The sequence below is a fragment of the Pelophylax lessonae genome, assembly GCF_965119305.1.
Source record: "Pelophylax lessonae genome assembly, chromosome: 10".
Taxonomy (NCBI): Eukaryota; Metazoa; Chordata; class Amphibia; order Anura; family Ranidae; genus Pelophylax; species Pelophylax lessonae.
Window position 1 is genome coordinate 178,871,112 of NC_138777.1, and position 27,653 is coordinate 178,898,764.

The 27,653-nt window shown below is 40.8% G+C and overlaps 1 protein-coding gene across 1 annotated transcript in view; it reads right to left on the reverse strand.

Moving 5' to 3' along the window:
- LOC309565115 (uncharacterized protein) overlaps positions 1-27,653 on the reverse strand; it is a 554,763-nt gene that overhangs the window by 356,832 nt on the left and 170,278 nt on the right. The window contains exons 2-4 of the mRNA XM_082269892.1: positions 22,391-22,526; positions 17,203-17,359; positions 4,743-4,895 (exon numbers count right to left, since the gene is read on the reverse strand). Of these exons, the coding sequence (XP_082126018.1) occupies positions 4,743-4,895; positions 17,203-17,359; positions 22,391-22,526 (446 nt within the window). The remainder of the gene's footprint in view (positions 1-4,742; positions 4,896-17,202; positions 17,360-22,390; positions 22,527-27,653) is intronic.

A 27,653-nucleotide genomic window follows, 5' to 3' on the forward strand; every position in this document is an offset into this window, starting at 1 on the left:
TGTTTGTTATTTTTATAGGGAAAAAAATTAGACTTTACAATCACTTTATTGTATCAGTCTCACAGAACGATATTCAGTTCCTTTGACCACAGTTTCCTTTTTGCTAGGCTGATAAGGAAATTAAATACTTAGGTACTAATATCACTAATGACCCGCACATATCTTCCATTGCAAATTTTGTCCCTGTATTTTGCAGAATTAAATGTGACCTCACATCCTATTCATGGAAGACCTCACCTCCACCCTGCGCAATTCCAAAGAAAAATTCAGGGAGGCATGGAGGCTTTGGCTCTGCTGACTTCCATCACCCAATCATTTGCAAGCCAAAATGCCTTTTTTTTTAATTTTCCTTGCACGTGATTGGCTATTCTTTGCAATATGACGCTTGATCTCATTTACTAAGGCCCCAAGCAATGGCAACTGCACTTGCAGACTGTAACTGAACTTGCAAAGTGAATAGTCAATTTGCTTTTAGTAAATTAACCCCATAGTTAAGTGCGGTCAACTTGGATTCAACTTCTAGCGACTTGATGAATGAGAGATATATTTTTATATATCTAAAGTCTATTATGTGTTAGTCTGGAAATATATTCCAGTGTCATCCCCACAGCTGTAGCCAATGGGGTTTATTTACTATAACTGGAGAGTGCAAAATCTGGTGCAACCCTGCATAAAAACCAATCAGCTTCCAGGTTTTTTTTTTTCATTGACTTCCATGCACAGCTACACCAGATTTTGGACTCTCCAGTTTTAATAAAACAACTCCAGTTTGTCCATCAATCTAGTGGCGAGCCTCCCTCTTCGCCTTGTTCCTTCGATCTTCCCAAACATTTTTATCTTTTATACTTTTTATCTTCTATACAGTAGTGATTTCTATCTTCTGACAGTGTGACCAAAATAGGACATGCGTAACTTCATCATTTGGGCTTCTCATGACAAAGCTGGTTTGATCTCTTTCAAAATCGATCTGTTAGTTCTACTGGCAGTCCAAGGCACACATAAAATCCTTCTCCAGCAGAAAAACTCAAATGTGTCAATCTTTCTGTTCTGTTTCCATTGTGTCCAACTTTCACAGTCCTAATTAACATTTGAGGAAATAGGTGCAAGGATGAGTCTGATCTTCATTTTACGTGTAATTTCTTTACCTTTGCACACTTTATTGAGAGCCCTAATTGTGCAGCTACCAAGTGCTATTCTCTGCAGTATTTTGTCACTACTAATTGCTTCCTTGTTTATGAAAGAGCCCAGGAGATTAAAATGCTTTACAACTTCTATTCTATTGCCATCAATTTAAAAATTGTTGTCATTTTCTGTGTTCATGATCTTCATCTTTGTTAAATTCAGTTCTAATCCCATGTTACGTCTTTTGGCTTTTACTCCCCATAGTGTGTTATTATTAAAAAGAAATGTTTTCATATAAAGCTGTAATTAAATATGTAAAAGCTATGCTACACAATTGTTTTGCTTTTCTGCTTTGCACTCCATAAAGCGGAACTTCCCCTCCCTCCATCCCTTAATAAACCACCAGCATTATTGAAATATACATATGAAAAAAGTCACTAACATTTACACATCCCTTTATTCTGCTTGTTCCTGATGCCCCTGGTCTACCCTGCTCATGCTTCAAAACCTGCACTGCCATTGTAAAAAAAAAATACATTGGTAGACAGCTTCTTCCTCCTTTCGTTCTGTTTGTCAACCCACCGATAAGGTTTATGCCAGATCTTGCACATGCACTGAATGGGATCTGGCACAGTGTGTCAGTGTGTTATTGTTTATTTGCTGCCGATGTTTATGTCCTTACACCACTCACATTGCTCAAGTCATGGCAATGTAAAAATCTTGCGAAAGAAAAAAAGGCCTTTTCCCCAAAATCTTGCAAGATCTTGGGAAATTTACCTTCCCCCCCCCCCCCCCCACAGTTGACAACAAGAACCCTGGAAGGCACAGGTGACATAGCCTTCCCAGGGGCCAGCTGTAAGCCATATTTCTAGTGCCTCAGAAAACCCAGTAGTATTGTTATTTAAACATATAAATGCAATATCTTTTCTATTAAAGTACAACTTTAGGCAATTCATGTTGGATAGAGTAAGAGAGAGTCATAACCCCTGTCAGTTTATTTTTTGCCATCTGTGTCCCATTAGGGAGATTTCCCTTCACTTCCTGTCCCATAGCCAAAACAGGAAGCGAGAGGAAATCTTTGCAAATTAAGGGAATTCCACGGGAACCCCCAGGGTACCAGAACTAGTGTCCCAATTGGAAGATTGTCCCTCTATTACTTTTTTGGGGACAACCCAAAACTTGGGATTTTCTTTTACTTTCACTTTCAATGACAATGGTAAACAGGACAAATAGAGAGGGCGAACCTCCCTAAAGGGGGCACAGACAGCAATAAAAACTGACAGGTGTTCTAATCTATCTCCACACTCAGAGGCGTAACTAGAACCTTTAGGGCCCCGGTGCAAGAAACCATGAAGGGCCCCCCAGGCCCCTGGCCGGGGCCCTTCCCTTCAAGCCTGGGGCTCTTCCCACTGATCCTGGGGCCCTTTTACTCTCATTGCGGGGCCCTTTATTACAGTCCCGCAGCGGGTCCCTTTCACAAGTTCTGCAGTGGGCCCCCTTCCTGCCATCTTGGGGCCTCCCTACGGTGGTGGAATGCCAGGGCCCGGTCGCAAGTGTGACCTTTGCGATCCTGGAAGTTCACCCACTGGTGTCAGTAGTTTTTATTTTTTGGTATTTTAATTGTATTATTTTTTATCATTTTATTTTATTTTTTTACAATGTCACTGACTATGACTTCAGAAAAGGAAGGAGCTGGTAAATAACATATTTACCGACCTCTTCCTGGTTCTCTATTGTGACACATCCCCTGCAGCACCCAGCAGGAGAGGGGAGGGAGCACAGTGGGGGGGGGGGACCAGGGGAGCACACAGGGGCCCAGAGACAGAAGAACACAAGTGAACAGGATAGGAGGAGTGGCGGGGGCAGCATACAGATGAACCAATCTCCTCCATTTTCCTCCTGCAGCTACAGGAGGAAAAAGGAGGACAGTGATTCCTATACATGCTGCCCCCACCACCCCTCCTATCCAGGTGTAAAGGGGAGCTGCATGGGCCCCCTGGAGCATGGGGCCCGGTTGTGATTGCAACCCCTGCAACCCCTGTAGTTACGCCCCTGTCCACACTTTCCAAAACTAAAAAAAAAAAAGTTTTGCCTTTAGTAGTACTTTAGGTCAAAGTACTGTCTTTGACCTAAAGTACTACTAAAGTAGTACTTTAGTAGCTGTCTCTAGTGAATAATGTGCACCATTAACAAAATTATGTGTTCCAGTATACCAGTAAAAGTTGCAAATTCAGAAAAAAAGAAAAAACAATTTAGGAATAGCATTTCAATAATAACTCATAATATATGGTAATATATATAGTACTACAAACACAAGATATCATTTTCCTTAACAACCAAGGTTTAAAACATTGCTCTGCTGCATGTTTGTAAAAATTCTCAATGGAAATACTTTTTTTTTTTTTAACACTCGAGGACCAGCTTGGTACACTCTCTTCCTGTCCAGGCCATTTTTCAGTTTTCAGCGCTGCGATAGTTTGAATGATAATTACAGTATTTCGTCATGCAACACTGTACCCAAATGGATTTTATATAAAGTATTTAGACCACCTTCACTTTTTTCAATTTTGTCATGTTTCAGCCTGATACTACAGCTGGTAAAATGCATTTTATTTCTCATTAACCTACATTCAGTGCCCCATAATGACAATGTGAAAACATCATTTTAGAAAGATTTGCAAATGTATAAAAAAAGAAAAGCTAAAATATCACATTGGCATAAGTATTCAGACCCTTTGCAACACACACTTGACATTTAACTCAGGTGCCTTTGATTTCTCTTGATCATTGCTGAGATGTTTCTACACCTTGACTGGAATCCATCTGAGGTAAATATGTAAATTGATTGCACATGATTTGGAAAAGCACACACCTCTCTATTAAAAAAAGTCTCACAGCTGACAATGCATACTGTATCAGAGCAAAAGCTATGAGGTCAAAGGAGCTGCCTGCAGAGCTCAGAGACAGGATTATTGCAAGACACAGATCTGGGAAAGGCTACAAATAATTTCTGGAGCACTGAGGGTTCCCAAGAGCATAGTGGCCTCCATAATTCTCAAATGAAAGAAGTTTGACACAATCAGGACACCTCCAAGAGCTGGTTCATCAGGCTAAACTGGGCAATTGGGGGAGAGGGGCCTTAGTAAGAGAGGAGACCAAGAACCCGATTGAGCTCCAGAGATCCAGTGAAAAGATGATTAGGGGTTAATATGCAGATGTGCAGGATAAGAGAGGTGAGGGTCAAATCTGAGAGAGAAAGTTAATATACAGGTCAGATCAGAGACAGATTAGAGCCGACTTACTTTATACTCAGAGCAGATGCAGGGATTTTTGTCTACATAGGCAAAGGTTCATTTTGCTGCCCCACCGTCCTCCAGCAACCCCCCTCCCCTCCATAATGCACGTGTTGTCACAGCCCTTTATGCTTCAGCCCCAGTGTGGATCTGCTTATCGATACAGGGGAGCAAAAGCTGTGTGATCATAAGAAGAGTTAAAAAAGGTATTTACTTTGTGATTTCTTACAAATAGTATGCAGCATTTACTTACTGTATATACCGTATGAGCAGAGAGAGGGAATGTTTTAAATCTTGGTTATTTTAACCTTTTCTCTACAGACTTACCTTGCAGACTTCTTGTAGGTAAGAGCAGCAACTATGCAGCATTCAAATCCAATAGCTTCTATTGTGAAGTTGGGCTGTCTCCTCTGATGGCGCCTTTCTGTGAGCGAAGACAGAAATTCCTCCAAGCTGCTGTGAAATCTTTTACTTTCCTCCCTGAAACATATAAACAACAATGGATAAGCAAATAACATGAACCAAGCCAGGCATTTTTTTTTTCAGATTTAGGCCGGATTCACACTAGCCATGGTTCACAGCAAGGGGTCCGGTGCGTCCCTATTCTCCATTTCAGGTGCGAATCAGGTCTGAATTTTTGCCTGAATTCGGACTTGAAACAGAGCCAAAGACTCACAGGACCCTTTTCCAGTGTGGACCACGGCCGCCCAGAGGTGTGTGAACCGGCTCCATTGAGAGCCGGTTATACTCTGTCATGCGAAATTAATGCGGGTAAACTCTCATCCAATTTGCATAAGTGTGAACCCAACCGACATAGGGGATGGGTGACCTCATCACACTTGTAACCCATTGATAGTTTCTATAGCTCCATGGCCAAAGGTCCGTACTGAGACTGGCCTGGAGGAACAGCCTACAGAAGCCTAATCGCAGTTGTAATACTTTGCAGGTTCCAATGCAAATAAATAAATAAATAATGCATTTTTTAATTTGGGTGCATTATCTTTCTTTGCAAAAGGTGGAATTAGTCTTTAAGGAAAAGATTTTCAAGTTTGTTTGTTTGCCAGTTTTAGAAAGTCATTGTGTCTGCAGACGACTGTGGAAAAGTCATTTTTTATTAACGTTAAATTACAAAAGAGCTTGTGCAGCAGATATAAATATCAGTGTTTAGAGAAAATGGAGCTTTTTACATAGCCAGGTGAATTGTTCATAGTGCTGTGGGATCTTATCTTACTGAATTTATCCTTTATACTGTATGTCACAGCACAGGGGGAGCAAAGAACAGGAATTCGCATTCATAAAAACAATACATTTGCGTGCATGGAGTAAAGGTTACTCTGACACACAGGAATCCAAATCAAAGGATTTTTGTAAATGCTCAGAATGCTGCCAGCCTCTTGAGAACTAAAGTACGACTTTTCTAGGTAATGAAATAAAGTTACTGTAAAAGCAAAAGGCACAACTTGAAACCTGCAAAAACTGAAAATTATTTTAAGATATTATGGTGTCTGAACAAACAATAAAGAGTATAATGCCATCTTATCCCCCAAGACTTTTGTATTGTGACCCCAAATACAGTGATACACAGTGCCAACACATAACATGAAAACACCAGGGCTTCCAGGCTGGCTCACCTTTTTCATACTTTTTCAAGGGAGCACGTGGAATACAATGGACATTTAGGGCCCTTTCACACTGGTGCACTAAAAAACGCAATAATAAATAAACCAGCCGCGCTTAGTCACACCCAGGATACAAAGATGAATAAGGTTGAATCACGAAGGCTGCCAGTACATAAAAATAAAGTCAGAAATATAAATACAAAGTACAGCGCCAGCATAAGAAACACAATAGCTGAGGATTTCTGTATGATAGAAAGTCCAACAAATGCAGGTAATATAGGTCCAAGGTTGAAAGTTATAGTCCAACACCAGAGATTAGAATCAAAGCAGCTGGAAAAATGATCACCGCATGCACCAAATGGAAGGGATGTCTGCTTACCAGAACCTCATGACCCCCGGTTAGGGTGGGTCAAATGAGCATGTAGTGAAGATATCCAATGGGGTTCTCTGGGATAGATGGAACCAATCCAATGAGATCCCCGAAACAGGCAAGCCTCCAATAATCAAACAAAGCAGTGCAGTGGTGACAGCCTTGGCATACCATATACCTCAAAATAAATGGGAGAACTCCAATGGCATAGTAACCAAATCTTTAATAAGTAAAATACATAAATTGGCAACTCACAAGTCCATCCAAATCAATGCGCATGGAAAAGTATGGAGCCTGAATCAGCAAGTAGGTAGTCTACTCAGGACTTTCTCAAAGACATGTCCTGAGTAGGACGAAACGTCAGGCACGCCTACACGCTGATACGCTACATAATAAAAATCATATACATTCAAAATTCATAAACCATCATGTAAAAAAATAACCATTTAGAGTTGCTGTAAACCCTTTCATATACCCAGTGAAGTGAACAGCCTCCGGAGATACACAGAGATTAAAGAAATCACTCTACATAATTTTTACTTGTTTATCTGCAGGTTTCTCTTGTCTACAGCCCTTCAAAAGAGCACAATTGTGATAAATCATTCTGCATCTGTGAGGAGTACAGAGGAGGGGGTGGAGAGCTGCAGTTACAGCTCTTATACAATATACTGTGTGAGAGCTGATTAGAGGAAAGGGACAACCCCCCACCCCTCCTTCAAATAGGCAGAGGAACAAAGGAACATGCAGAGCAGTATTCTGAATAGACAAGCTGTGTACTTATTTCCCTCCCCGTCACAAATTTTATCTCTTGTGTTAGGAAAACTTCTCAGAAGTGACTAATGCTGATAACAGAGGAACAAAGCACCAGAGAGAAACGACACTTAGAACTTTGGAGAGAGACAAGTAAACACTACAGGTACAGTGTATATGCTTTGTTCACATTTCATCTGAGAGTCCAAAAATCAATATAAAGTGTCCCGTCCTTCAAAATTAAAGTGCATCATTTTATTTGCATCCAAAAAGTGTTCCAAGTGCAAAAAATGTGCATATGTCTTGAATATATTCAATCTTCTATCTTCAACCACAATGTGAACACTCTTGTGTTGCCACCACCTTTTTAATTTAGCAAATCACCAAAAGGACTTTTATAGCTGGTGTTTTATTGACTTATACCCTTGATTCATGCTCCTGCAGCCTCCAAAGGATTTCTCCCTTTTTAACACAGATACAGTATATCCTCAGCTATAAATTAATATCCTAGTGAAGAACCCAGACCAACAAGCAAAGAGAAGCTTCAGTCGTATAACATCCTTATTTTATTAAAACAGTATAAAATATTGCACTTACATGGTATGTGTGTCAAAACCTAAACTTAGGAACAAAGACACTTCATTATAGCTTTAAACTGTTCCAGCTTCAGCCGCAATACACAGGCTGCGAGCTCAGTCATGGGAATGCAGGATTACATCACGGCCAATAAGCCCCGCCCTTGGCATTTCAGCTGATTGACATCTTCAGGGAACAGTTAGGAATCCACTACCTGAAGATGTAAATCAGACAAAATGCATAGGGTGTGGCTTATTAGATGTGACATCATCCCACACGGCTGTGGCCGAAGCTTGCAGCCAGTGTATTGTGGAGCCAGCATGGTTTAAAGCTATATATGAGTCGTCATTATTATTGTTATCCACTTGAACTCCAGAAGATTTACCCCCCCTCCCCCCTTCATGACCAGGCCATTTTTTGTGATACAGCACTGCATTACTGTTCTTATTTTTTTTTTTTTTTTGGGGAAAATGGAATTATTGTAATTTTCTAGACATTCAAAAAAAAAAAAAACCACGACTAAAAAAAACAAACTAACACTGTAGGAATGAGAAGAATGTGCCACCCACGCAGGGGTAATGTGTTGACATTATCACAAATATGACAATTTAAGCACAGGTGACACATTAAATATCAAGGTGCTGTTCAAAAAGAGTATATTAAGTTAAACATTACTTTCAGTGTTAAAACAATAACATCGCTGAGTGGGGGCGAGCACTCCTGTGAGTGGCCCAGAACTAGTGGAAGCACAAGAAACACAAGGATGATCATAACCGTGGCAACATAAAAAACAGTTATGGTGATGCTGTAGTGGGATCATCCAACCATTTAGACCATACCTTTTGGTACATCATAGGACAACCCCTGTTAACATAAGTGTCCTTGTAAAGTGGAGGACTATTGTTTACTAAGCTTTTCCAAAAGGAGATTGAGGGGGGCGCTTGCTTCTTGCTATGGAGTGCGTTGGCTTTTCTAGTGTAGAAAAGAAGACCCACCAGTGTTCTTTCAGCCACAGTAGTATTCATATTTTTTACCAAACCCAATACACAAATCTTCATAGAGAGAGTTATATTAGTTAGTGACACTGAATTAACAGAACTTCTGACCAAAATCCATCAATAATCAAACACGACCAGAAAATGTGGGAGAAATCACCCAGGGAGTGGCCACATCTCCAGCACTCTGGAGAATAAGAAGGACACAATATATGTAATCTGGAGGGTGTATTATAGACACTATGGACAATTTTGAATTGAATTAGATTGTCACGTGAAGAAATCAGGGTGCAAAACAGAAGATCCCAAATGTCATCCCAATCATCATCTTCCAGATGCTGAATGTCACGCTGCCACTTAGCTCTTGGGCCAGACAGGATGGGAAGAGATGTAACAAGTAAATGGGCATATAGGTGTGAGGTGGGGTTTTATATACAGTCAGTACGAAGCACTTGTTCAAGGGCTGATTAAACAACTACAGGGGAGGCTTGTGGAAATTGACTGGAAAAGGCATAGGAGAGCTGCAAGTACAAACAAATATGATGGGGGGAACATTGAACTCCGATGATAGTTGCAACAGGGGCTTAAGTGAGGCACCAAAAGAGATTTTTAAGATAGATTTAAAGCGGAGTTCCGGGCACAGAAATGATTTTTTGCTAAACATACCCCCGGGACAGTCAGGGCTAGCACATTCCACAATGGCTAGCCTCTGATCTGTCCCGGTTCGCACTTACCTTTTATAAAAAATACTTACTTAGAAAATTTCTTCCACAGCGTTTCCATCTCTGTTGTGGGCAGCTGAAGCCGGCGCGGTCCTCTTCTCTGTCTTCTTCCGCGTCTTCGTGTCCCAGAATGCACTGCACCGGCCCCGCTCGTCACTTCCGGTGCGGCGCCGCATTCCTAAACAGCTTCTGGGCATGCCCAGAAGCTGTTTAGCAGGGGAATGTGGCGTCGCCCGGAAATGACGAGCGGGGCCGGTGCCGTCGCATTGATTCCTGGGAGCTATGACGTTTAGCTCCCAGGAATCATCGCGAGGCAGGAAGTGACGGGGTGAGCCGCGGCTCCGAGCGAGGGAGGAAGCAGTCAGAGGTGAGTATTTACGATCTTCAATAAAAAGGTGAGTAAACAAAAAAAATAAAAATAACTATCCAATTCCTTTTCAGGTGAGCTCTACCTAGCGGAGGGGCACAAAAAAAAAAAATCGTTTTTGTGCCCGGAACTCCGCTTTAATGTTGTATTTGGTCCATGCACCTGGATCCGGTAGCATATTTAAATGAGGCATGGACAAGTTTAGCAAGAGAAAGTGCTCCTACCGGGAGACGTTCGCACTTTAAGGTCCTCTGACCAGGCTCTGATGGTAGTAAGCATGGATGGGGTGAGTGGGTATGGGGCTTTCAGGTCTTTGAACAAATGAAAAAAGAAAAAATGTGTTATGATATTCTGAGAAACACCGACTGGTATAAACCAGTGTCCATCCCATTTACACAGTCAAGTGTGGTCAGGTTTAGAAAACTTGTGACCACGGCCTTTCAACGAGGTTTAATAAATGCTGACACCTTCAAATTTCTCAACACGCCTAATCCCAAAATTCCTACATTTTATGCCCTGTCCAAAATTCATAAAAGTATAACGTCTCCACCAGGTCGCCCGATCATTTCAGGTTGTGGGTCACTTACGGAAAATGCATGCTCTTTGGTGGATGAATACATCCACCCTCACGTTAAGGCATTGTTTTCATAGGTCAAAGACACAATTTGACTGAAAATTATTGATGGTCTCCAAGTTCCAGAAAATGCCTGGCTTGTAGCCATCGACATTGAGGCACTATACAACTCAATTCCACATGTTCGTGGCATTCAAGTTATTGAGGAACTACTGAGGGAGCGTAAAGAAAATACCCACAACCGCTCTAAATAGAGAAATTATGAATAACCCAAGCGCTTTAGGAGATGACAAACCTAAAATTATGCTGCTACTTAAACTAAATAAACTGAAAGAAAAAAGGATCCTCTGCTAAAGAAAAGCACAAAATCAGTAGCGCAATAGTGGTGACACCCTCCTGCCACACTTTAAGCACACAGTGCCTAATAAATGAAAAAAATAAAAAAAAAAGGATCACAGAGTATCCCTACTAATCCTTGGTATGTTATATAAACAACATAAAATGAACATAAGAAAAAATACTTATTAAAAGCATTTAAACATTAAAACATTGAACATTGAGATCCATGCAATCTGCACATAATGTCCATAAATGTCCATACATCAAGTGCAGAAAAATAAAGTGCAGAGAAAATATTCCAAGGAGAGTTCTTAATGCTGTGTGTGAACTTTATCGGTCACCAGTTTCCACCACCACCGTGCAGGGACAGCTGAAAAACACACTCACTTGTGTGAGCGTCGTGCCGTCTGAGTCACGCCCCCGGTGACAAAGTCAGATGAGACGAAACGTACGTCGGGGTGTGACTAGACGGTGCTCAGCAGTGTGGGAGTGAGGAGCGTTTGGACATCTGATTGGTCGGTCCTCCACGGCGAGGAGCCTGGGGACAAGGCTTTGAAAGGCTGCCATCTCCTATTGTTATGATGTGATATGCGTGCTTATATCTGGAACCAAGTGAGTGCAACTATGTGTGATTAACAATAAATGCTTTTTTAAAACGTTATTGCACTAGTGGGGCTGTGTTTTCTCTCCACATATCCGGTTTTCCTGCTCAACCACTTTATCTGGGAGCTGATCAGTGTGTTCCTGGGACACTTGCTTTGTTGCTTAATTGCGAGAGTGATTAAGCCATATCAGTTGGTGAGTGTGTTTTTCAGCTGTCCCTGCACGGTGGTGGTGGAAACTGGTGACCGATAAAGTTCACACACAGCATTAAGAACTCTCCTTGGAATATTTTCTCTGCACTTTATTTTTCTGCACTTGATGTATGGACATCTATTTATTTTATTTTCATTTATTAGGCACTGTGTGCTTAAAGTGTGGCAGGAGGGTGTCACCACTATTGCGCTACTGATTTTGTGGTTTTCTTTAACTGAGGGAGCGTGGTCATGAAGCCTGTCCCTACAATAAATTTATCACACAGATCTTGGAATTTGTCCTTACCAATAACATTTTTCTTTTCAAACGCTCCCACTACCTCCAGGTGCAGGGTGTCGCTATGGGAGCCAAATGTGCTCCCTCATATGCGAGCCTGTACCTGGGGGGGGTGGGAGCATGATCTTTTTTCTGATGATGACAGGATGAAGTACATTACTAACATCATATCTTGGCATCGTTATATTGACAATGTCTTTATGTTGTGGGCAGGATCAAAATGTGATCTTGACAAGTTTCTCAATAGCCTCAACAATAATACATACAACTTAAGATTTACTCACACATGTCATCCCAAGCGAATTACCTTTCTCGATGTCGAGAATTTTATTGATCACTCTGGCCATCTATGCTCCACTTTATATAGGAAACCATCAGCCGGGAATACAGTATTGCATGCATTAAGCTCCCATCCAGCCCCCCTAATAAAAAGTATTCCTTATAGCCAATTCCTCAGACTCAAGAGAAATTGCACTCTTGAATCTGACTTAATTAAAGAAGCCAATGCCTTACGAGATCGCCTATTATGTAGAGGATATACCAAAACCAGCCTAAGAAAGGCATTTAATCGAGTGAAAACTCGAGATAGAGCATCACTCATATACAAGCCCAATAGAGATCCTACCCTTGATACAACCAGGGTAATCACCACTTACAGCAGGCAACACAATAAAATAAGGAATATTTATCAAAAATATTGGTATCTGTTAACCTCGGATGAAAAAAATCAGTAAACACATTAAAAATCATCCTGAAATAACATATAGACGCTCAAAATCCCTAAGAGACAGTCTGGTGAGAAGTCACTATACAACCAACACTCCCAAAAACCTTGACCCAGTAGGTACTTTCCCATGTGGAAGATGTAACTACTGTCACTTCATTAAGACAGGCAGCTCTATCCAACTCCCAAATGGGTCTATTTGGTCCCCCAAACACAAAATAACCTGTCAGACTATAGGAGTAATATACTTCTTCAAATGTACCTGCGATGCTTTTTACGTGGGAAAGACCAAACGCCCATTTATGAAAAGAATAAGGGACCATGTATCCCTGATCAGAAACAAGAAAATGGAGACCCCCCACAAGTCGCCATATGGGGCTCTACCATAATTTTGATTTGAAATCTTGCGGGGTTTTTTGGGCTCGAAAATATCCCCTCGTATGAAAGAGGTGGCGATATTGTTCTCTGCTACAAATTGAGACCAGGTGGTTTTATTTGCTACAGGCCACGAGGCATCCTGGCCTCAATGAGAGCATCAGTTTTAAACCTTTTCTTTAACCCCTATTCTGCTTTCTTCTCCCTTTTTTTGCTTCTTTGCCTCCCCTTTTTTCACTCTCGAAAGGGTCACACCACCACATACAAAGTGCTATATTCATATATCCCTGGTGAAATGTTTTCAGGATCACTAGAAAGTATCTAGTATTCTTCCTTTTTCTACAATGTGATGTAATTACAACTCACTATGTAACCTTATCTCTTTTTTTCTCCTATAGTTTTTGTCTCCTCTTTTGAGGTACTATTTTGAGTCATTTCCTTTTGATAATCCTAGCAGAAGTTATATGTATTTACTCATTATGTAACTTTCTTTGGTTTCTACTTGTTATCTAAATGTTCATGTATTTCTGTACCACCCGCCCTGTGGACTCCATATTTCTTTCATTTACATTATCTCAACCAGAATTAATTTCCCTTTTCCTCGTTTTTATCCTGCATTCATGTGTGATCCCCCCTTTTTTATGTGAGACTGAGACCGGGCACTCGTAGGCGATAGTTGCGTGTGGCTCCTGTATGGACGCCCGAGGTGTCATAGGCTCCCATGGCAACCCTACCTTGTTGGGTCTAGACGACGCCCCCTTGACTGCGTGGTCTTGCCACACCGGAGACATGACGTGCACACCGGATCCCGCTCTGGACCCGCCCTCTCCTCCTCCCATGCCTTTGAGGTGGTGGGGAGTGTCCGTGGGCGGAGCCGGCGGGAGACGGACGGCGGCGCTCCTCGGTCTTCCGGCGGCATGACACGCCACCCAGCCAGTCACGTCCGCATTCGGTTTTGACGCTTCTGCGTCGACAGAGTGGAGGGGGGTATAAAAGGAGCTCTATCTTCCACATGCAGCAGAAGCCCTTGGCTTGTGGTCTGGAGCGGAAATCCCGATATTTTGTGGTAAACGGTATGTAGCAATATTCTAATGGGGGGTTGGCAGATTGGCGGCCTCCCCACCCATTTACTTGTATTTCATGATACATCTTTTTCCTGATTTCCTTTCTCCACATTAACCCTATGCATTTGGGCTTTTGTCTGTTTCAGGTGGACAGGGTCTACCATGGCATTTTTGTCCTTTTTATAACAGGGACAATTTGAATACATCATTTTTGGGTCCTATACTGCTTACCATCAGCAGCACATACTGAATGGATCTTTTTGTCGTTTTCACTCTTTGGCATTACTTTGGAGTTTTTTGATATTATAGAGGATGAAGGAAACCCCATGCAAACTAAGACCTCTTTGAATCCCGGCTCCAACTAGAACCTTAATGGCCCAACCTGTGATCAATAAATATCTTTCCTTATTGCATTGAACATAACCAGTTACTTTGGCCCAGTAAGTTATTCTGAGTATATATATATATATATATATATACTCATTACTCTATAACTCCCTTTAAATGTAGTTAATTGCATTCATATTACGGGCTAATTAAGTACATATGTGATTTATTAAGATACCGATTCCACATTTTGGCTCCTATACCACCCCCCTCTGCGGGAGACCAATAGCAGCCGAACCTGCGTGGTCCCTGGACATCCCGCAAAACTTTGGGCTCACATACATTCACTCTCTCTATATCTGCTCCAATTACAGGTTTGGATCAGTTTGTATACATTGGGTTTCATTGGGAGGGATTTGGTCATTAAACATGAACATCAATGTTTTTTGTTGTTGCATTTAATGTATATCTCTGCTTAAAATGTATCATTTTGTTTGTAATGACATGTGTATGTTTTATTTGATAGAGGGACTCCTGTTTACGCTAAATTTTCTGAAGAAACCTAATTTGGCGAAACCGGTCAAACCCCATAGCGTTCAAAAGCCACCTATACTTCATGACTCCTGCTACTATTATATACTAAGTGTTTTTAACGTATTTACTTAATAAAATTGGAAAACTTTCTTTCCTTTTAAAAACTATGTGTCCTTCTCAGTTTTGATACCAAAAAGAAAAATACGCACCTTTAAAGTCCCATGACACTCCTCTTTCCTTTTTTCTAAATATACTACAGGGATGTTGGTGCACTACTTAATTCTTATTATATTGGCTCCATTCTTTTGATTTTTTCTTTGAATAAGAGTAGCTGTAACGCCTCTAAGAAAGATATCATTGCCACCTCCAGTATGGTGGAAGTATTAGAACAGTCAGGGGAAAACCACCAAGCTGTGGTCACCAGCTGCTTGACAAGAGGGGGAATAGCAAAATAAGTCTGTGAATTTGGGGAGGATTTTCATTTTGACCAGGTTCATTCGGCCTAAAATGGTAGCGACTCTTATGCCTTTAACTTCCATTTGGTCTCCTGCACTATCGGGGTAAGGTTTAGAGTGAGATAATCTGAGGCCTTGCGGGAAACCTAAACCCCCAGGTATTTCAATTCTTCCACCCATAGGAGCAGCAGGTCTGGTGGGGCCAAGTCACGAACCTCTGGGTCAAAAGGAAACAAAAAGGATTTAAGCCCTGTGACCGTAAAGCAGGAGTTCAAGTGTTGTAGTGCACCCTAAAACGGGGGCCCACGTCCTGAAGGAAGTAGGAGATAATCCGCGAAAAGGACAGCCCTCTCCTCCAGATAGCCAACACAAAGCCCTTTGACGTCAGAAGAAGTGCAAAGTGCTGCTGCCACCGGTTCAATTGCAATGGCGAAAAGGGCCAGAGAAAGTAAGGGGGAAGGGTGCCAACAAACCCCCACCCAACCTGACTGAGGGCATGAGGCAGTTAAAAGAACTTGGAAAACCCGTATGTTTAAGTACCTCCCACAGAAAGGGCCACTCTACTGCCTGACAGAGGTTAATGTCGGGGGCTTTATGTGCCATAAAACCAATTTGGTCTGGTTCTATGATTGTTGGCAACATTGTCTGTACCCTTAAAGTAATGAGTTTGGTTAGAATTTTTAAATAATTGTTGAGCAATGCAATCGGCCTGTAGGAGGCACATGCACTAGGGTTTTTGGAAGATTTATAAATTAGGATAATATAGGCATGACACATAGAGGGGGGAGGGCCCCCTCAGCCAAACAATGGGTGAATAAATCAGCTAGGATAGGGGCCAAGAATGCACAATGGGTCTTATAGAAATTTATAGGGAGTCCATCTGTTTTCCCTGCAGGAAATGACTTAATGGTCGCTTCTTTCATTTCATCTGAGGTGCACTACATTATTTTAACTAACAAATATGCTGTCATGTGCAATGCTGTACCCAAATAAAATGTATGTCATTTTTTCCCCACAAATAGAGCTTTCTTATGGTGGTATTTGATCACCACTGTGTTTTTTTATTTTTTGCGCTATAAACAAAAATATAAAAAAAGGCCAACAACTTTGAAAAAAAAAACAAAAACGTTTTTTACTTTCTGCTATAAAACATTTCCAACAAAAAAAAAATGTCTTCATAAATTTAGATCAACATTTATTCTGCTACATATTTTTGGCTAAAAAATCCAAATAAGCGTATATTGATTGGTTTGCGTAAAAGGTGTAGCATCTAAAAACTATGGTATATACTGGAATTTTTATTTATTAATTTATTTTTATACTAGTAATGGCAGCGATCAGAAACTTATAGGACTTATAGGGACTTTGTTCCTAAGTGTCAGGATTGACACACAAGCATTAGAAATCCGACAACCACACATATCTGTTGCAGGACCATCAATGCAAACATTATTTGGTGGAATATACATTTGATAACCAACCCTGAATCTTAGGCCTCATGCACACTGCGCATTTTTACAGCTGCTGTTTTTGGCTTCAGGCATATTTTTTTGCAGCCAATAAATTCCCCAGCATGTTATCCTATGTGTCATGCACACATATGCTTTTCTCAGTGTTTTATGGCTGGGGAGTTTTCTGGCTGGAAACAAAAACCTAGAACTAGTGGGTTTCAAGAGTTTTTATTTGTTAAGAAGCCTTAACTCTGAAAAAAAAGTTGAAAACGTGGCTATTCTGCGTTCATGAGCATTTTTTGACCCATAAGCTTTTGAGGGAGTAATGTTTTGCTAAAAAAAATGCTGAAAAACGCTACTGCAAAAACATGTGCATGAGGCCTTAAGTTAGAATGGTGCTTGTCATATTGAGCCAAAACACCTTCATAACATATCTGGAAATGATTATCTTACTGGTCTGATTCAGAATCATCCTCTTCCTCTGTGCTCTCAGGGTCACTGAACACAGCTGAGAATGTGCTCGCACACTCTTCCTCATTTATAGATTCAGTGGGAGATGTTTCTAGAGGACCCTTGGGCCAGACGTTGTCTTGATACTCTTTTAGCACATCTACAAATAAAAGATATTTGACTTATACATAATAATAATAATAATACAAATCAAGTATTACCTTGCGTTTAACAGTTTATTTTTTAACATAGCGTGGAGAGTAGTTGTGCAGTAACATGTTGCAACCAAACAATTATAAGCATTTACTCTTCTGATTTTAATAAATTGATAACACTTTTTACGAATTACAAGACATCAATACTCTTAAGCTACTTATAGGATAAGTCAAATTGTTGTTTGATTTGGACACAATATACCAATCATCTGTGTATGATCAAACATGATAATAGTCAACCTTCTTAATGTCTGCTAGACAAACTAGAAAATATTCAGCAACTCCTTTGATCTCTGTTGAATAGGAGATCTCTGCTGATTAAAGAGAGATAAGCATTGGTGACTCATGTACTGCTTTATTGCTAATTCACTATAAATCAGGTGTGCAAATTGGATGAACAAACAATTGTTCAAGGGTCTGGATTGCAAAGCATCATGTACGGATATTTTACATTATTAAAGCATAAAATATCAAAAAAATTAAAAAGTCCATTAAATAAGAAATGCACTTCTTGCTGCAATAGTCACCTTTGACAACTTTTGGAAGGCCCCCTTCGTGACAGGGGTATTATTTGATATTCAGCACTGTGCTACTTTAACTGGCAATTGCTTGGTTATGCAACCCTGTATGCAAATTACATTTATAGCATTTTTTTCAAACAAATAGAGCCTTCTTTTGGTGGTATTTGATCACCACTGGGATTTTTTTTTATTGTATAAATGAAAAATGACTGAAAATGTTAAAAAATAAAAATGTTATTTTCTACTTTCTGTTATAAAATATATCCAATAAAAAATCGAATTTGTTCATAAATTTAAGCCAAATTGTATTCTTCTATATGTCTTTGGTAAAGAAAAAAAGTGTATATGAATTGGTGTGTGCGATTCTACAAACTATGGTATATACAGTATCTCGCAAAAGTGAGTACACGCCTCACATTTTTGTAAATATTTTATTATATCTTTTCATGTGACAACACTGAAGAAATTACACTTTGCTACAATGTAAAGTAGTGAGTGTACAGCTTGTATAACAGTATAAATTAGCTGTCCCTCAAAATAACTCAACAAACAGCCATTAATGTCTAAACCGCTGGCAACAAAAGAAAGTACACCCCTAAGTGAAAATGTCCACATTGGTCCCAATTAGCCATGTTCCCTCCCTGGTGACATGTGACTCGTTAGTGTTACAAGGTCTCAGGTGTGAATGGGGAGCAGGTGTGTTCAATTTGGTGTTATTGCTCTTATTTTTCTCATACTGGTCACTGGAAGCTCAACATGGCACCTCATGGCAAAGAACTCTCTGAGGATCTGAAAAAAGAATTGTTGCTCTACATAAAGATGGCCTAGCTGATAAGATTGCCAAGACCCTGAAACTGTGCTGCAGCACAGTGGCCAAGACCATACAGCGGTTTAACAGGACAGGTTCCACTCAGAACAGGCCTCACCATGGTCGACCAAAGAAGTTGAGTGCACATGCTCAGCATCATATCCAGATGTTGTCTTTGGCAAATAGACGTGTGAGTGCTGCCAGCATTGCTGAAGGGGTGAAGGGGTGGGGGGTCAGCCTGTCAATGTTCAGACCATATGCCGCAAACTGCTTTAAATTGGTCTGCATGGCTGTCGTTCCAGAAGGAAGCCTCTTCTAAAGATGATGCACAAGAAAGCCTGCAAACAGTTTGCCGAAGACAAGTAGACTAAGGACATGGATTACTGGAACCATGTCCTGTGGTCTGATGAGGCCAGGATGAACTTATTTGGTTTAGATGGTGTCAAGCATGTGTGGTGGCAACCAGGTGAGGAGTACAAAGACAAGTGTGTCTTGCCTACAGTCAAGCATGGTGGTGGGGGTGTCATGGTCTGAGGCTGCATGAGTACTACCGGCACTAGGGAGCTACAGTTCATTGAGGGAATCATGAATGCCAACATGTACTGCGACATACTGAAGCAGAGCATTATCTCCCTACATTTCGAGACTGCGATGCCGGGCAGTATTCCAACATGATAACGACCCCAAACACACCTCCAAGATGACCACTGCCTTGCTAAAGAAGCTGAGGGTAAAGTGGATGGACTGGCCAAGCATGTCTCCAGACCAAAACCCTACTGAGCATCTGTGGGTCATCCTCAAACAGAAGGTGGAGGAGCGTAAGGTCTCTAACCTCCACCAGCAGCATGATGTTGTCATGGAAGAGTGGAAGAGGACTCCAGTGGCAACCTGTGACGCTCTGGTGAACTCCATGCCCAAGAGGGTTAAGGCAGTGCTGGAAAATAATGGTGGCCACACAAAATATTGACACTTTGGGGCCCAATTTGGACATTTTCACTTAGGGGTGTACTCACTTTTGTTGCCAGCGGTTTTGACATTAATGGCTGTGTGTTGAGTTATTTTGAGGGGACAGCAAATTTACACTGTTATACAAGCTTTACACTCACTAATTTACATTACAGCAAAGTGTAATTTCTTCAGTGTTGTCACATTAAAAGATATAATAAAATATTTATAAAATTGTGAGATACTGTATACTGTTTTTTTTCACAGTTATAGACGCTATACTGTATTTGTGGTGATAAACAACTTATAGTAGGACTGTAATAGGGTGGCGGACAATCTAGAGCTAACAGACACTGACCGGGAGGGTCACCAACTGACATTGACGTCGCTAGTGTCACCAATACACTGTACTAATGATCCCTGCTGGGAAGGGGATTACATCTAGGGCAATCAAGGGATTAACTGAAATGCCCAGATCACTGTTCCCTGTACACAGAGTTTTGTGTTTTTGTAAACACAGAACTCTGTGTGTGATTGGACACAGCCAATCAGCAGGTTTCAGCTGAATTCATTAGCTAAAATCTGCTGCCAAAATCATAAAAGAAAGGTCAGCATTGCTGTTACAGAGATTTTCCCTTGCTTTCTCTCAACCTTTTTACCTTTAACCCTGCCCTGACAGCCTCCCATCCTCTAGCGCTGCCATCTTTGTAAGTTTGGTACCTATTAAATGCGCTGAAGAGCTCTGCCTGGCCTTTGGGTCCTGGTTAAAAGATGCATTCAGGCTCAGACCTCCATCCCTAGCCGCATGTAACTGCTGAAAGTGAAGCTACAGGCGAACAGCTATGGCTTTTCCAGTATTTATTACTATTTTAGTCGACTGAAATACGACTAAAACTAAAACAAATCAGATGACTAAAATACGACTAAAATTAAAATGGCATTTTAGACACGATACTTTGATTAAAACTAAATTGAAATTTTACGTAAAAATGAAAACCGCACTGCCACATAAGAATAAGTAGGGGGCATCTACTAAGCTGCTGAAAGAAAACAAAAATAAGAAAAAGGCCTAATATTTAATATTGGTAATGCAATCAGGTAATATGTACAATGGCATTACAGCCAATGGAGTTTATAGTTTTTTTTTTTATATTTTATTTTTATTTATTTCAGGTACTTATATAGCGCTGTCAATTTACGCAGCGCTTTACATATACATTGCATATTCACATCAGTCCCTGCCCTCAAGGAGCTTACAATCTAAGGTCCCTAACTCACATACATACACAGTAGGACCAATTTTTTTTATACAGGATCCAATTAACCTACCAGCATGTATTTGGAGTGTGGGAGGAAACCGGAGTGCCCGGAGGAAACCCACGCAGGCACAGGGAGAACATGCAAACTCCAGGCAGGTAGTGTCGTGGTTGGGATTCGAACCAGTGACCCTCTTGCTGCTAGGTGAAAGTGCTAACCACTACACCACTGTGCCACCCCATTTTAAAGTTGCACTTCTGTTTGGCAAAAATAAATATGTTTTTTTAGTTTATGAAACTTTTTTTTTTTATAAAGACATTATATCACAATGGCTAAATCTGTGTCTGTAGTGCATGTTCAAACTTTAAAGGAAAGGTTCACCTTTGGTAACATGTTACATGTTATACCCATATTCTGGGTGTAACATGAAACATGTTACAAATGGACCAGCCCCCGCATCTCCCTGATCTGACAGCTAGCGGGGTTCTTTCCCCCCCCCCTCCATTAGCTGTCACAATTTGAAAAAAACTGGGCCGAGCAGAACTCCACATGCCCGGCTGCGCCACTCATTCACAGTGTCCTGTGATTTGAAAATTACAAGGTCCGGCAGCCTTTACAGCTGTCAGTTTGTAGGTTTCAAGGAACTACCACGGCCCTGTGGAGTGCCGTGGTGGTTCATTCATGCTTTCTGTCAAATTGTATCTGCTTACCCATATGGGATGTATTGGCAAACAGATACACTGGCAGATCTGCCGGAGGCCTGCATCACAATGCTTTACGGGCTCCAAAAAAAAAAAGATAAATACCCATTTTTTTTTACATGCAAAAAAATATGCATTTAATATTTTTTCCAAAAAGTCAACTTATCCTTTAATATCATATATAATAATAATATGTCAAATTTTTATCCCAGAAATATACGAGTTTGACAATTCTAGAGAAATGCTTAAATAATGCATTACAATTTAACTAAATCCACATGATTTTAGTTGACTAAAATATGACTAAAACTAAAAAAGCATTTTAGTCAAAAGACTATGACTTAAACTAAATCAAAAATTGTTGCCAAAATTAACACTGGGCTCCTCTCAGCCTGCCTTTATTTGCTATTCACATACACCAGTGACCCCAGTCACAAGAATCTGCTGTATGTAAGAAATTGCTCATGTGAAGGTCGTCTTCTCTCGCCATACGTGTCTAGGAGTAATGCAAAACCAGCTTGAAGTTGGTCGAAAGCAGGTCAGATAGTGGTAAAGAGCAGATCAAAAGCAAGTCAAAAAGTTCTAAAGGATTTTTTAGCAACATCTCAAAACTAGTATAGATCGATGTGATATTGACACAAGCCCAAAGTTTGTTGACACAGACCCTCAGTTTAAATCATTAGAATAAGATATACATGTATATTAGCATGCTTTCAAATGAAGAAATAATAACAGCATAAATACCTTGATGGTCCCGTAGTAGAAGAATGGTCTTTGCTCCTTGGGCACACACAGTAGATCTTAAATTCTCCACTCCAATATCAGGCAAGCAAACATCATATAGAGCAATAACAGTGTTAAGTAAGTCCCAATTGGATACCTGGATAAAAAATAAATATTTTACAGGTCATTGACTCAATCTCTAGGTGTGTCTGCACTGACAGGTGACCGCAGAAGGCTCTCCTTAGGGATCTCCAATCATTTATCACTGGTAGGACAGCTAAACATAACCACTCAGGTAAATAAACTTCAGAATGCAACATGGTACTGCATTTGGGAACCCCAAGAGAGGTAAAGACATCATAATATTACTGTACAGGTGCTAAAAGATCCAGTCATTTTTAAGAATAAACCCCTACTTACGGATGAAACGCTATTTGTAATTCCTGTGAATAATTCAGTTTTTATTTTATTAATATGGATACACAAATAAATCAACATGCCTTTTTATTCACGCAAAACTACATTCTCTGGAGAGAGAATTGTTTTTTTTGTTGAAAATAAATGACTGACTTAAATGAAAGAGGATTTACTGGTTGGCATTGCACTGCCTGATACTGTATACTGCTGACCTCCACTGGCAACAAATATGTAAGGGAAAGATTACTATATAAAATATTAACCAACATACAAGCAAAATATGAAAAGCTTGCTTTAAACATTTAACATTTGTTACAAAATTATACAAAACTGAAAAGCAATTACAGGCAACATGGTAATTTAATTTCAAAGGTAACTTTCAAAATATTTAAGGTTCAATGCATACAGGGTATATGTTTTTATGTACGATCTTGCTGGTATTTAAATCTTTTCTGTACACAGTATGCATGTAAACTTGTGCTAATGTTTATATGCATAAAGCGTACATATATGTACCTTACTGCCACAGCCCAGGGCGGATATTCAGATATTAACAATGTGTAGTCAGTGCCACTGATTAATAGGCCCCTGCCACCTAGTGTCCTTGGTTGCTAGGACGCAGGCTGCCATTCGGGGCAAACATCAATACTGTTTAATCAGCAGCGCAGGCACCACTGACTGCACATTAATTTTTACATGTAACCTCTAAGCAGCAGCGGCTGCTAAAGTCCTTAGTCGTTGTAAACCTCAGACATGAAATATGAACAAAGCATATCCCTCTATAGTGTGTACTTGTCTCAATAAAGGCACTGAGGGTCATTTCTGTCTGTTGCTGCAGCATGAGTCACTTCTGACAAGTTTTCCTGACACCAAGAGAATAAAGGTGACGGAGGAGGGATGCCCAGTTGATTGACAGCCTGTGTGCTGTTTACAGGGGGTGTGTCCCTTCCCTTCAATCAGCTCTCAGAGTTCCCTTCACTGAGCTCTGCAGGGTGTAACTTCAGCTCTCCGCCCCCTTTTCCCTGACAGTTTAGACAAGATTTATAAATGTTGCACTTTGAATGGATGTAGAGAAGACTGCATATAAACAGGTACAACTTATGAAAGAGGATTTGTTTCAACTCTGTGTATCGTCTAACGTTAGTCATTTTACTGGGTATATGTAAGGGTTTACAACCACTTTAAAAGCAGAATTTTCCATTTTTGATTTATGCAGATTTACAGGTCCTGTGCTAAGCAATTACCTGTTTCATCCTATACACAGGAAGCGCCCAGCACAGGCACCATTTACAGAGTGCTTTGCACTTCTTAAATAAATGCAAAGCGTTCTCTGAATGGACAAGGTGGAGGTGGAGGTGGGGCAGTAAGGCAGCACGCAGAACCTAAAAAGAATTGGAGATCACTGGAGTAGCAGTATCTGATTCAGTGATTTCCAGCTTCCAGGAGCATTGACCAGGTATGGCATACACAAAGTTACATTTGGTCCAAACTGACTCAATGTAACTGAGTAAAAAAAATATCAATACCTGGAATTCATTTTTAAAGGAATTGTAAAGGCAGAAGGTTTTTTTTTTTTTTTTTATTATCTTAATGCATTCTATGCATTGGGATAAAAAAAAACTGCTGTGTGCCGCAGCCCCCCCCCCCCCTAATACTTAACTGAGCCCGCCTTTATCCAACAATGTTGCAGGAGTGTCTAAGCTGCCTGGGACTCCCCCTCTCATTGGCTGAGGCAGCAGTGATTGACTCTTGCTGCTGTCAATTAAAATCATTCAGCAAATCAGGAGAGGGGGCAGGGTCGGATTGCGACTCTATGTCTGAATGGACACAGGGAGCTGTGACTTAGCTCAGGTGCCCCAAAAGCAAGCTGCTTGCTGTGGGGGCACTTAACAGGAGGGAGGGGCCAGGAGAGCCGAAGCTCGACTAGAGAAGAGGAGGATTTGGGCTGCTCTGTGCAAAAAACACCTGCACAAAGCAGATACGGTAAGTATAACATGCTTGTTATTTATTATAAAAAAAAAAAAAAAAACAATACTTTACAATCACTTCAACTAGTAATTTCTATAAATTATTGTTTTGGTTCACTCTGCACATCTACTGTAGTTTAGTGCTTTAATTTTTCTTGCATAGAAAACCAGTAGGCATAAAAAGGTTTTTTTGGTGCACAGATCAATGGAGATCAATGTCCCCAAAATGCCAAATAGCCACTATTCTGTGTTCCCTATATTGAGGATATTAATATTTTCTTAGAGGGTCTCATAGATGCATGTGGAGGCAATGAGCATTCAGGAACGACTGTTGATCACCTTAATTGTATAAGCTTTATGGTATCTTTCTCCTGCAATCATGGATGTTTGTGAAAGGCCTTCACTCTGTGCAGAAAACACTATCCAACCAAGCTACTCAAGATGACATTATTTATTTATTGTGTTGAAGTCATGACAGCTACACAGTCAATGCTGGCAACTCTCTGAGAACGCATAAAAAAAGAACATATGCTAAACGCAGACATATAACTATAACATGTCATAAAAGGGTACATCCACCTAAGAAGTAATAGTTCAATTTTTAGTAGATTCCACTGCATTCAAAAATCAATAACATCTTTTATCTCTAAATGACTAAAGCAATATAATCGACTTGATGTTGTTCAAGGCTATGCTGTCCTACAGCAGCAGAACTCCAGCTGCACTTTCTCTAATTCCAAGTTTACACTAGCAGCAGCCCTTGCCGCCTCTCTGAAAAGTGATCTGTGGTGGATTGCTTTTGAGAAGGCTGTTAACAGGCAGCTAGGAGGCAGTAAGTCACCTCCTCACTGCCTGTTTTAACCCTGAAAAGTCCACACCACCACACGGGCTACCATGTGCATTGCATACGGTTCCGGGATGGCCCCATTTGTTTGGCGGCAGTGAACATGAAGGTGGTATAATTCTTGCCTCAGCCATAAAGCAAAGCGTTACAGCTGCAGCATGTGTACAACCCTGTAGCGGAGTAGCAGTACGATCCACGATATCTCCACTGGTAGTCAGGCACAGCATACAATAATCCTGGTAGCGTATAATATTCCCAACCCTCCAATAACCAGCAGACACATAGCTTGGAGGTCAAAACTAGACTGCCTTGTTTATTGAAAAACACAGGGATCTACACTCAGCCAAAACCCCTCCCTCTTCGAGACATTCCACACACAAAACTGAACATCCCATAATACCTTACTCTGCCAGACAAACAATAGGACAATAGGAGGCAGGAATTTAACAATAACAAACCCCCACCCATCTCCTGAGGGACACTGCTCAGACATATGATAGTCCCAAGTGAAAGAGTTCTCACTCTCTCCACATAAACCACACTCCAAACACTTGTTACCTTAAAAGGTATATACATGCAATAAACATAAGGCATATACAAAGGACAATATCCAGTGGCTGTGTTTGCCACAAACCCCCTCCTGCTACTGTGTTGAGTTAAGGGGGTAGTAAAACTGCAGCTCATCCACTTATTTTTACCACCCCCGGCCACAAGTGTGCAATAATTCTTATACAAAATAAACAAGGGATACAAAAGTGAGATCTTCTTGTAACAGCCGAGACATGCTGATAGAGCTGGGAAATCAAGCACAGATCTCAACATCAGAGTTCCTGAGACTTAAAAACATGAAATATCAGTGTCATGGGCATTGACTCTATTAGGTGGATTTGTGGTGTTGCGCATGTAGGGTAACACAACAGGTTCACTTTAATGCCACAGACTCATATACTTATCTTCCTTTACTGCTCTACCAATCTGTTCAGCCACTGGGAGGAAAAAAATAAAACTCTATGTAAGCTATATCAGCAAAGTCATAATCTCTCCAGGCGATATCTTGCTACTTGTATGCTTGCTGCAGTACTTATCTTTTCTGCCACTCCTTATTGGCCCTTTGATTGTTCATCTACTATGCTTCCATCTGAGCCCATCCAGCTACTACTTGTTACCGACCTTTGGCTTGTTTACTGATTAAGGTTCTGTACCCGACAAAAAAGAAGAAAAATTTGCGGACTTTATTGGTAAACATGAGATGACACATATAATTCATAAAATTCTACATTCTATTTTATTATCTTAACCACTTACCACAAAGTGACGTAGGGCTACGTCAGCAAACTTTGCAGTGTTATACGGGGATGATGCCTCTAGCTAGAGGCACCATCCCGGTACTATGGTTTAGAGCCGCTCGATCGTTACCCGGGTGAGCAGGAAGGGACGTCCCCCGCCCCCCCCCTCCCGCCGCCTTCTGTGACTTTGCCCGGGCCTCCCGTCCCACCGGGAGACCCGAACATGCAGCCGGCGCGTCCGGCTGGTTGAAGTCCCGATCTAAGCTAGAAGCGGCTTCGATCTGGTCTCCGATGACGTAACCCGGGGGCAGCGTCCATGACGTCACTTTCGGGTTACTCTGCTGCAAAAGGCGGCAGATTTAAAAAAACGACTGTATGCAAAAATGCAGTTTTTGGCGTTTTGCATACATGAAAGTGTAGTGGAGGGGTCGAGGGTCTTTTAGACCCTCGATCCCTCCATAAAGAGTACCTGTCACTGCATATTGGTGTCACAAGGGATGTTTACATTGCTTGTGACAGCAATAAAAGTAATCAGATTTTTATTTTTTTTTTAAAAAACCTGTAATAAAGTTAAAAAAAATAAAATAAATAGGAAAAAAATAAATAAAATTTTAGCCGCCCTTAGCTCGCGCACGAAAGAAAACGTATAAGGAAGTCGAGCCACGAATTAAATCACTGTTCAAACCACACATGTGAGGTATCGTCGCGAACGCCAGAGCATGAGAAATAATTAAAAAAAAAGAGCTACACTCTAACTCTAAACTGGTAAC